The sequence below is a fragment of the Jaculus jaculus genome, chromosome 4 (assembly GCF_020740685.1).
Source record: "Jaculus jaculus isolate mJacJac1 chromosome 4, mJacJac1.mat.Y.cur, whole genome shotgun sequence".
NCBI classification, from domain to species: Eukaryota; Metazoa; Chordata; class Mammalia; order Rodentia; family Dipodidae; genus Jaculus; species Jaculus jaculus.
Genome location: NC_059105.1, coordinates 104,514,544 through 104,526,712, shown reverse-complemented (window position 1 = coordinate 104,526,712; position 12,169 = coordinate 104,514,544). Strand labels below are relative to the sequence as shown.

General features: G+C 43.2%; 1 protein-coding gene across 2 annotated transcripts in view; it reads left to right on the top strand.

Moving 5' to 3' along the window:
• Window positions 1-12,169, top strand: part of Sh3rf3 (SH3 domain containing ring finger 3) — a 335,504-nt gene that overhangs the window by 317,147 nt on the left and 6,188 nt on the right. For both annotated transcript variants that reach the window (XM_045147152.1, XM_004651809.2), the window contains one exon: window positions 10,014-10,348. In XM_045147152.1, coding sequence (XP_045003087.1) covers window positions 10,014-10,348 — 335 coding nt within the window. The remainder of the gene's footprint in view (window positions 1-10,013; window positions 10,349-12,169) is intronic.

Below are 12,169 nucleotides of genomic sequence, written 5' to 3'. Positions count from 1 at the left end.
GGAGGCTAGTAAATAGTAGAACCAGCCAAGAGGAGTGTCATTGGTTGACCTACATGGATTGCCCTTTTTAATGGGGCAGAAAGTAGCATGCCCTTTGGATATGAAAACTATCTTTGTGGTGGACTTGGGAGCATTGTTCTTCTCTGGATCATCTGGTTATAACATGAGTGACATTAGGATTATGCAGATGTGGGGCAGGGAGGTGAGCTTTAAGGTTTCCAGTTTCCCCAAAACATATAGTCACTCAGAGCCAGTCTTGTAAAGTGCTTGTCATGCAAGCATGTGTCTCTCCTGAGTTTGGTTCCCAAATACCTATATACAATGCCAGAAATGGTGGCACACACCTGTAATCCCAGCACTGGAAAGGCAGAAGAAAGGAATCCCTGGGGTTCACTACTGGCTATTCTAGCTGCAGTGAGATCCACACTTAGTGAAAGACCCTTTCTCAAAGAACAAAATAGAAAGTGACTGAGGAAGACAGCAGACCTCTGGCCAGAACACACATGTGCATACAACACTGCACATACACATGGTCCCAGGTCCCCTTCACATACTAACATCCATATACATGTGTGTAATCATGCCACACACATGTGTACATGGACAAAAGAAGACCAAGATGATATTTAGAACCCAGCTTATTTTGTGCATTGTACTCCATTCCTAAGTCACAAACGTGGTGTCATTTCTGCCCCACTCAGAGTAGCTGAGTGATCATCCCAGAGGACACTAAACAGCTGTCCCTCATACAGTATCACAGAAGGTCCTGGAGGAAACCCATGCCCAGTACTACTCTTCAGACTTCTGTCTCTCTTCAGGAGAAGGGTGGGGACAGGCGATCCTGTGCCAATATGAGGATGTGGAGATCATGCTGATGTGAGCTCTGACCTCCCAGCATAACATCGCTCTTTCTTCTGGCCCTAGATACCTGGGCTCTCTGGCTACTCATGTGAGAGAGGTAACAAGGACATTCTTATCTCTGGCTTTCTCTAGCTGGGGTATGTTTTAGTAGTTTTATTTGTACATTGATTGTTCTGGGGCCAGCAAGATAGCTCACTAGGTAAAGTGTTGGCCATGCATGCATAAGAACTTGAGTTTGGTTCCCTAGCATCCAGGTTAAAAAAACAAAACAAGGGCTGGAGAGATGGCTTAGCGGTTAAGCACATGCCTGTGAAGCCTAAGGACCCCGGTTCGAGGCTCGGTTCCCCAGGTCCCACGTTAGCCAGATGCACAAGGGGGCGCACGCGTCTGGAGTTCGTTTACAGAGGCTGGAAGCCCTGGCGCGCCCATTCTCCTCTCCCTCTATCTGTCTTTCTCTCTGTGTCTGTTGCTCTCAAATAAATAAATGAAAATTTAAAAAAAAAAGATCCACTTCTCAATGAAGTAAGGGTTTCACAGTTTAAAAAAACAAAACAAAACTGGGTGTGATACTGTGTGCCTGTAATCCCAGTATTGGGGATATAGGAGTAAAAGGCTCCCTGGGGCTTGCTGGCCAAGTAGTCTAGCCAACTCAGTGAGCTCCAGGTTCAGTAAGAAACCCTGTCTCAAAAGTATGATGAAAAACAATTAACAAAGACACCAAATGTTGACCTCTGGCCTATGCAGAAATGTATGTGCATGTATATCTATATACACACGAAAACATGTAGACACACACACACACACACACACACACACACACACACACACTTATTTTGGTCTCATGGTAAGACTTGAGTAATGGTTAAAAGTTGGGCTTGACAAGCTCTGGTGTTCAAATCCAGGTTGCAAAACTCTATCACTCTTTACCATCTCACTGTTTACCATCTCAAAGCCTCCACTGGTCTTATATGACTTCTTTAAGAGCTCAGTGAGCTAGTATATGGACAAGACTTAACAGCACCTGGCTTGTAAGAAGTTCTCAAGAAAGAATTGCCATGGTAATAGTTATATTTAGATAAGCATGTAGTCTGTTCTACATATGAGGGAACCAAGGATAAGAGTTCAAAAGTAACTGCTCAAGATAATACAACTGATAAATGACATGGACATCCAACTCCATCTGTCCCCTGAGCTGTCACAGTATGCTAGCTTCTCACAGGCTACATTAGTGTGGCAATTTATCTTCCTGGAGCTCCTCTTGGAGACAGCTCTTCACTTCAGAGGCTCCAACACATCATACGGGACTTGGATGATCACAGAAACCTGCCTACAAGGCCATCTTTATGATGCACACATAAAGGGAAGGTAGCATTTATTTTGCTCTTTGTTCTGTTTCTGAGTTCAGCAAACTGTTCCAACCACAATTGTATTGCTCTTCTTTGAAGTAGTAACAGTTTTCTATCAGTTACTTTCTAGTTTCTATGAACAAATACTGGACCCAACACAACTTTACAGGAAGAGTTTGTTTTCAGCGTATATATGAGAAGGTTCATGCCAGGGAAAACATGGTGGTGAGAGTAGGTAGATGGGTAATCATACCATAGGCAGGAAACTGAGGGCTAACAGGAAGTGAGTCCAGGCTACAAAACCTCAAGCTCAAACCCACTTCCTCCAGCAATGCTCCATCTCCTCAAGGTTCCACAGCAGGGCCACTAGCTGGAGACAAAGAGTTCAAACACATGAGCCTATGGGCGATATGTTCCCTTCAAACCACAGCAACCTGCCTGTTGTTCTGTGCTTTTTACTCCCTGTTCTCCTCAAACCAAACTACAGACAGAAAGCCACTAAGCAAAGGTTTTGTCTGATAAAAGCAAGAAAAACCACACACTCTAGTGAGTATCCTTCCATAAAAAGAGAAGCTGGAGAAAGCAGCCAGATTGCATTTGCTCACTGCTACTACCCAGTCTCCACAATTTTTATGAACCAGTCTTTTTCATCTTCTGTCTTTTCCAGGACATTACTTTTGAAGATGTGTTTTAATGTTTAAAATACCCAATATCTCAGTACACAATTAATTAGTCTGTTAACTTCTTTCTGTTTATCTGTTATAGATCTTTTATCTTTGCCCTCAAAAAGTACATCACATTCATTGTAAACTTTCTCTGATTTTCTAATTGTTTCCAAGCAAAACCAGAGCTGCACTGTCTCCATTAAAATTTTAGCAGGGCATAACTTTTAATTACCTTTTCCCCATCTCTGACAGGAAGATCTCCAGACATAAAATAATAATCACAAAGTGCAGCTTGCTGCTTTGGAATCAGACTCAGCAAAAACATGGACATTTTATCTTCTTTGGCCTTTGTCTCTGTCTTTTAAATGTCTCAAGGCTTCTTAGGGCCACCAGCATTGCTTCTTGTGTTAACTTCCTGTGTTTCAGCTTCTGCTCCAGTTTTCTAACTATATAGCCACGGATTGTTTCCACAGGTGATGGGGAATAAAAGATGTTCCCTTTTGTCTGTCTGTCTGTCCTTCTGATGGATTGTAGATTGAGATGACATCTGAGAATTACCTGACTCTCTTTTCTAAACTCATTGTGCTTTGTTAACATTCTGTCTGCTGAGTCGGCCAAACTACTGAGGTTATTCATTAGAGCCTTGGACTAAGGATAGGCAGGAAACGAGTGCTCCCAGCCACCCAGCTTCTGGTCCTGTGGCCATCTCTGCCAATGCCCTTTCCATTCTTTCTTCAGCTCGTTCAAAGCACTGCCATGGCCATGTTAGTTCCTTATACTCTGTTGTGTTTTCATTATCATTTGATTCTAGGGATTTTTTTTTTTTTTTTTTGGTTTTTTAAGATAGGGTCTCACTCTGTATTCTCAGGGTAGCCTCAAACTCACAGCAATCCTCCTACCTCTGCCTCCCAAATGCTGGGATTAAAGACATGCACCACCACACCTGGCAACTGATTCCAGGGATTTTTTGATACCCTTGATTTCTTCAGTGACTCATTGACAACTCAGTCATGTATTATTTAATCTCCATGACTTGGTGTGTGTTCTGTAGTTTCTTTTGCTATTGATTTGTGCTTTTATTCAATTTTGATCAGACAGACTATAAGAAAGTACTTCAATTTTGCTATATTAAGATTCCTTCATATACTAATATATGTTCTATTTGCAATAAAGTTTCATGGGCTTCTGAGAAGAGTGTTTATTCTTCAGTGTTTGGATGGAATATTTTGTAGACATCCTTAAGTCCATTTGTTTTATGATGTCATTTAATCCAAATGTTTGTCTGTTTACTTTTTCCTAGGTTGATCTCTCATTCAGTGAGAGTGAGGTATTAAAGTCATTCACTACTATTCTACTGCTGTTAATTTATGACTTTAGATCTAGTAGTATTTGTTTCATGAAATTGGGTACACCAGTGTTTTTCATATATATTTTTAGAATTGTAATTTCCTCTTGCTATCCCCTGAATATGTAAAAATGACCTTCTTTATATCTTCTAATTAGATTTTGGAAGGGCCTGTATTTTGGAGCCTCAGAAACATCCCTGACCAAGGACTTATAGAGAGGTAGCCTACCCTTTGCACTGGGATTTTCTTTTAATAATCTGTGTTTCTATTGTGAGAAAAATCTTTACTGGGTATATAGTTGTCTGGTTTGGCAGTTGATGCCTTCTAGAACTTTAAATACATAATTCCAAGCCCTCCTGCCTTTAAAAAAGTTTCTGTTGAGGAAACTGCTGTTATTTTGACTGGCCTGCCTTTAGATGGGATTTAGTGCTTCTGTCTTGCCACTGTTAAATTCTTTGTTCTGTGTATTTTTATTACAACACTCTTAGAAAATATTCTTTCCTGGTTTTGTTCATTTGGTGTTCTAAATGCCTCCTATATTTGGATTGGCATCTTTTTCCCCTAATTTGGGAAATTTTCTTCTATGATTTTGTTGGCAATGTTTGTTATGCATTCAGATTGAAATTGATCTAGTTCTCCTATGCCCATGCTTCTGGGATTTGGTCTTTTCTGAAATGTCTCACAAGTCCTACTCTGCCTTCTTAATCACTTATCTTTGTCCTTGTTGGAATGTTTCACTTCTTGCACCTTGTCTTCAAGATCAGATATTCTGGCTTCTCCTTGATCTATAGTATGATGCTTTCCACAAAGATGTTTTTATTTGAGTTATTGTGTTTTATCTTTTTTAAATATTTTTATTTATTTATTTACTCATTTGAGAAAGAGAGAGAGATAGGGTATACCAGGGCCTCCAGCCACTGCAGATGAACTCCAGATGCATGTACCACCTTTTGTATCTGGTTTACATGGGTACTGGGGAGTTGAACCTGGGTCTTTAGGCTTTGCAGGAAAGTGCGTTAACCACTAAGCCATCTTTCCAGCCTTTACTGTGTTTTTTATTCCCAATATTTCAGTTTGTTTTGTTCTCTATTTCTGTCTCTTTATTGAATTCCTCTTTTATATCTTATATCAACTTCCTTTTCTCATTTGCTTGATTTTTTATATTCTCTTGGGATTTACTCCAGCATTTGTTGCCTTCTTTGATTTCTCTGGGCATACTTTTAAGCATTCTTTTGAACTATGTGTCTGAGATCAACTGGATGTTGTAATGTGATTTGTAATTTTCAGAGGAATGATGTTGTCTTAGCCTTTTCATGTTTCTTACTACATTGGGATTTATAGTTCTGGGGTATTTCATTTCTGGGTGTTTTTTTTTTTTAATTAGTTGAAGTATTTTAGTTGATATATTTTTAGTGAACACATGGGTCTAGGTTTTTGGTAGAGTTGAGGTGTGCGATTCTGAAGTTCAGCAGAATATCCTTAGTACAGGAGCTCAGATGCCTAGGAAAGCCTCTTAATATTACTAGAGTAGAATTTTGACTTTTGGAGAGTTTCTGCCCCACCTGCACTGAGTTGAGCAGTCAAATCCATCCTTAGGGTTCTCATGATTTACTTTGCTAAGATTCCACTCAATGTTCTGTCAGGGAGGGATGAGCTGGTACCTTTGGTTTCAACTACAACCTCAGTGTCCCCATTACCAGTGGGTGGGGGATAGTGGGTTATGAATCATTGCCTGGTGATTCCCATGGACCTCAGCTGATTTCTGCACTCAGTTCAGCTTCTCATGTTCCTGTAGGGCCAGTGTATGTAAGCAAAAGCACTTCCCATATGGTTTTTCACTGTGGTAGTCTGGGCAGCTTGGTTCAGCTGGAGACCAATTCACAGATTCACAGCAACTCCTGCCTGCTTACCTGAGGAGATAACACCTACCTTACTAAGTTCATTTATAGATCGTATCTCTTGCAGGAAAAGTAAACATTGAGTATTATCCTAACTGTTTTCTTTCACTATGTTTTATTGGTGAAACTTCTAATATGCCATCTCAAAAGTCACATTCTGTTTCCTTGATACAACTTAGAAGCTCTCCTTCCCATGACACTGCAAGAGGGACACTTTTAGATGCAGTTCTTGACAATAGGAACTTCAGGTCACACCTCTTGACTGCAGCCCCCAACTCTACCTTGTCCCACTAGCTCATTGTCCCTAAGTGGACTGTTTGGTGCCCTCTGAAAGGCTGACTGGAACTTGGTCATGAGAAGTACCACTGGGGTAAAAGTGGTCCATTCCCAGGAGAGGGAAGCATCTTTCTTGATGGGGCCAGCAGATCTCAACCTCCAAGAACACCATGAGGAAATGTGATAGGCTTGTGAAAGTTAATAATTTGCTTGCTGGCCCAGAAGAAACTCCACAATCCATCCTTCCTTAACATAAACTCTTTTCTCTTAAATTTCTATTTATTTGAGAGAGAGAAAGAGGCAAACACACACATTAAAAGACAGAGAAAGTATGGGTGTGCCCAGGCATCTTGCCTCTGTAAACAAACTCCAGATCCATGTGCCACTTTAGTGCATCTGGCTTTACATGGGTACTGGAGAATCAAACCCAGGTCACCAGGCTTTGCAAGCAAGCACCTTTAACTGCTCAGCCTTCTCTTCAGCCCCTAACCTACAGTATTCCATAAAAGCTGTTATCTCCAACATGGTTGCCTCAAAAACTGATCCATGAGCCTGTCTTCAACACATGCAGCAAAGTATCCATTGGTTAACTCTTACCTGTGTCACATGGGATGACCCCCAGGGAAGTGACTGGAACATCTCTCTCCATATTGCATGAATTGCATAAGCATGACAAGTCACTATTTTGCAGAGCTTTGCAGTGATTTGTAATGACTGGATGCTTAGGGTATTAGCAGCATTTCATTCTGGAAAGCAGATGTTTTAGAGAAGTCTTTGCAGTCATGATGTCAGTGTTTGTCCAAGTCAAAATAAGAACATGATGAGTCATACTTAATCCTGGAGAACTGGAACAGAGAAAAATTACCCATTACATTTACCCATTCCATCCCTTGCCAAAATATACCATTAAAGCTAGACTTTTTAACCAGTATTCTCCGTGGCCTGGGTGAAAGGACAGGGCTTTGCCTTCTCCCAGCTCATTGGCATATACCACCAACTCTCACAGCCTGTGGTACCCTGTGAGCAATTGTTTGTTACCCCAAGTTTCTGCTCAGGCACACTGACAACTCTAACACTGCATTCAGTTCATTAGACAAGGAAGTATTAGAACCTGACGTGTTGTTCCAGGTTCTGGCATGCTGTGGTGAACAGAATGAATATACTTCTTCCCCTCCTACAGTTTGTATTCCAGAGGGGAACTGAGAAGAAGATAAATAGTGATCTGGCCTCGTCTGATAGGAAAGTACATGGGGATGATCAGAAAAATCTGGGGTTGGGGTGCACAATAGGGCCCATGCTAGCTGGCCTCTCCCACCTCATTCAGAGTGGAGAGGAGGGCTACATCATGAGAATAAACCATGCATGGGCTTAGACTGAGAACCCAGGTGGGTCTGCTCCTTCCCCACATCATATGACATGCCCTGTTCCTATGTAGCAGGGATTCCAATTCTTCACATTGGTTGTGTTAAGACCAAATAACTTATTGCCATAGATGCTGCCTGTGCATTGGAGGATGCTTAGCAGCGTGTGTGGGTGGCTAGATGCCAGAGGCATTCCCTGGGGTGAGATTACCCCATTCAAAGATCACCCTGGATGGGTTCTCCTAGCAGCTGTCATGATTACCTACCATGAGACTATGTAGGGCCCAGCAGGAGAGCTGAAAGGAAACCCGCCTAGGTGTAGGTTCATGAGTCTTGGGTCACTGTGCAAGGGGGAGGCTACTCATTGTCAAGGGAGCTACCCCAAAAACTTCCAGGTTGTATGTCACCAGAGCCAGAAGCTTTCAAATAATCAGACTTCAGGTCCTGGTCAGATGGACCTGTGAGCTATGTACTCTGAGACTTAAAGTCACTTAATTGTCTATGTATATATGTACTGGGTGCATACATTTATGTAAAATATGGACATTGCCTGGCATAGCCTGACCTACCGTTCTGTAGAGCCTGGCTCTTGGGGGCCATAGGAGAGGGCCTATGGTCACATGAGCCTCAAGGCCAAAGGGTGTAACAGGACATTTTGGCCAGTGATGCCACATGGAACAATTTTAATGTGAATACCAAAGTAGCCACAGCCTTTCTGGCCAGGCAACTGGGTCACAGGTATCAACAAATGCAGACTTCAGGTGACTTGCTGGCCAGTTTCAGAGGAAGGGCTCATCCATACCAATGTGTGCATGACTTGGCTTTAGCTCGTGTACATCCACTGATGGTACATTTGGAGAAAGCTTCACCACTAACTGCTCCAAGTAGCAGCTGTGCAGATAAAGGATGTAGGAAGGAATGGGATATCTGCCTTAGGGCACAGTGAGCCCTGTGGTCAAGGCTGACTCTTCAGTGTCTATAGTTTCAGACTTCTGAGCACTACCAGTACATCTCATTGCCACTGAACAGGAGAAACCTACCTCATAGTCAAACCATGAATGCCCCGAATTGAGATCGAGCGTGTGGTTATGAAACCTCTATGTGGTGTATGTGCTACCTACTCCCCCCCTTCACCCACACTCATGCATGCACAGCCCAGCCCTAAGTGAATAAAAATAGTGCTTTTTCTGTCATACACACAGTACTTTTCGTATCAATGAGCAATGTTTTAAGCACTTTTCATACACTCACACTGCTAAGAGGAGGCCAAGATCCATTCACTTTCCATGAAGCACACAGAATTTAGTACAGACAAAAACATCACATGTGGCATTTGATACAAGCTGCCTAAGCCTGCCCCTTGGATAGGTTTCTAGAGCTTGCTCAGACTGTGTGATCTAAGATCTCATTGGTGAAGCCCTGTAGTGTGAAGAGAGCTTGGACCTCTATCAAACACCCCGTGTCTGGTGCTCCACCAGCACATGGCCATTGGTCAGAGGTGAATGTCCATGAGGATTCTGGACATACAAAGGGGATGATGGTGAAATAGGCCTCGTGACTGTAAGTCATCTCACCTGGTCTATCCCTAAGTCTCCCCACATCACATAGCAGGTCTTTTTCTTAAGTAAGGGAATACCAACTGGACTAGTGGTTTAGCCAGAGAATTTTCTAATGAGAAGATACAAGGCAAAGGACACTGAGGAACAGTTCCAGCCTGTCCCTTGCTATTCATGTGAGGGAGACCAGCCCTGTGCTGGAGGCTACTAGTCTATGTGTAGAGAATGATTACCACCACCCCCGGCCCCAGAGCTAGGCTGCAAACCCTACAGTTTTCTTTAAAAGTTATTTGACATTAGCAGGGAATGATATGGAGATTTTCTGGGGCTTCCCTCAAAGAAGCCAGACCTCAGTGTGGTACTGGCTTCATGGAAAGCCCCAATAGGAACAGTGTCCCTTGTCAGGCAGTCCAAAGCAATTATGCTGATTGTGGACTCCTATGGCACCACCCATGAAAGTCCATGACATTTCCTTGGGCCTTGCAATGGGAATCTCAGTGTTGTGGGATCCCTAGCCTATAGCACCTCTCTGTGGGAGCTGCCCACAGGCTGGTTCAGGGCCTCATAAGACACTCCTGTCAGTAAATGAAAATAAAGCCTTTGTTCTTGGCTCTGTCTAGGATTATCTTTTAAGTTCTACATTGGGCTGCTGCTTCTCCTAGAAGTACTAACCTACTTGGTTTCAATCTTATGTGTCTCTGCAGAAGGAGAAGAAGAGTGGGCTGCTGAAACTGCTAACGGGGGCATCCACCAAGAAGAAGTCACGCTCCCCGCCATCCATCTCTCCAACCCATGACTCCCTCTTGGCCATGGATGTCTCACTGCAGGGTGCCATAGGCCCTGAAGTGTCTTCATTATCCATCCATGGCAGAGCCGGCTCCTGCCCCATAGAGAGCGAGATGCAGGGGGCCATGGGGCTGGAGCCACTGCACAGAAAGGCAGGCTCTTTGGATCTGAATTTCTCCTCATCTCCCACTCGGCAAGCACCTTTGTCCATGGCTGCCATCCGCCCTGAACCCAAGCCACTGCCCAGAGAAAGGTAAGAAGTGAAGGAGGTCTTGCATCCCCATGACAGTGCTTCAGGGAAGCCCTTCATGTCTGGAACCCTCTTGGGGGATTGGGAAAACAGGGTCAAGTTTATAAGATATCACTTGTTATATCAGACCTGGAGCAAATCTCAGCTCATCTGCTTCATGAGGAAATTTGTCAGATACAATGTGGTTCTGATCACAAATATTCATGACACTCAGTTCCCCTAATCCTTCAGGACTCTAGAATGGACCCCTGAACTAAGTTCCCTGTGCATCTGTGCTTTGTTCAAAAGAGCAGCTTCTCTTTGATCCTTAGCACACAGTGACATTTTGGGATCATGCTATGTAATCCCAAAGTTGGTATCAAGGGTATACAGTCTATTACAGTGAACTATATGAAACTGCCAATACTCATCACTTTTGACCCAGATTAGCAATTTCATGTAGTTCAGCCTCAAGTTTTACAGACTGGGAACTAAGCTATAGTGATGTGACCTGCTGAGGTTTCAGACTGAGAAGCAAAAGGTGCCTGGGTTTTACATATGGCCTGAGCTCCTGTCTTTCTAAGCAGATCTGTGTGCTGTGGTTGCACCCTGAAAGTGCTGTCAGCTAAAGGATGGAAAGCACTGTGGAAAGGTGATAGGTCATGCACTTGCTCAGTTCCCACTCATTTGAACATTGCTTAAATAATAAAAACACAAAGCATATCCTGAGAAAGAAGTTTTGCCATTTCTGCCATTTCCATGCTCAACCACACTGGTGCTGGAGCCAGGGAAGCCAGCAGCTATCTGCATGTCTGCTAACCTTGGAGACATGGTGCCCTGCACCAATCAGTGCGTAAGAATGGTCCACCTAGATCAAGGGCCACAAAGGCTTTCTGACAAAAAATAGGATAGTAAATAGTGCTGAACACTGTGGGCCATAGAATATCTGTGGCAACTCATCACCTCTTCTGGGATGTGGAAAGGCCACTATAGACCACATATATACAAACAGCATTGTGTTCCAGAAGATCTATGGAAGGACACTAAAATTCACATTTCCTGCAACTTTCTACTGTGAAATATTCCTTGGATTTATTTTTCAATCATATCAAAATGTCACAACTTTGTTAGCTTTGACATCACAGCCACCATCCACAGATGTAGATGCTTTGAGCTGCATCTGAGGTCATCTTATGGTGGGGCCATGAGCAGATCAAATCTCTGAAGGGCCCTGGAGGGACATATAAGCCACAGGTTTTTTTTTTATTTCTGATGACCAGTTAGGATGGGCATCTGTATTGACATCTGTGGTTATAGAAACAGTAGGGATCATCCACTGAGGGTCCTGCAAAGGGCTGGTACTCAGATCCTGCCATTTACCTCAGAATAAGGAGGCTCTGCAGGCAGCTTATGTGTACCAGTATTTCCGGAGTACATTATGTTCAGTACCCATTTAATAACCCTTAGGAACATTATGAATTCAGTATCCCATTCTCAGAAGAAAAAACTAAGAAACTTGTTCATGGCCCCACAGCTGGCTGGTAGCTGAATGAGAGATTTAACTGAGGGCTTTCTGACTATAGAGCCCAAGCCACAGGGTACTTACTCAAAGGCCCCACAAAGGGGCCATGGTGTTCATCAGGACAACAGTGTGGGGAAGAAAAAAAATCATAGTCACAGGCCAGCTGGTGTCTGGGGAGCCCAGGCAGATTGGGGCTGAGGATGTGACTATGGAGAATCTGGCTCCATGGGCTAGCTCAACTCCAGTGCAAGAAGCAGACATTCTGGGCCTGCATACCTATGTCAGATGTTCATGGAAGGACTGAGGAATGCACAGCTGGTATG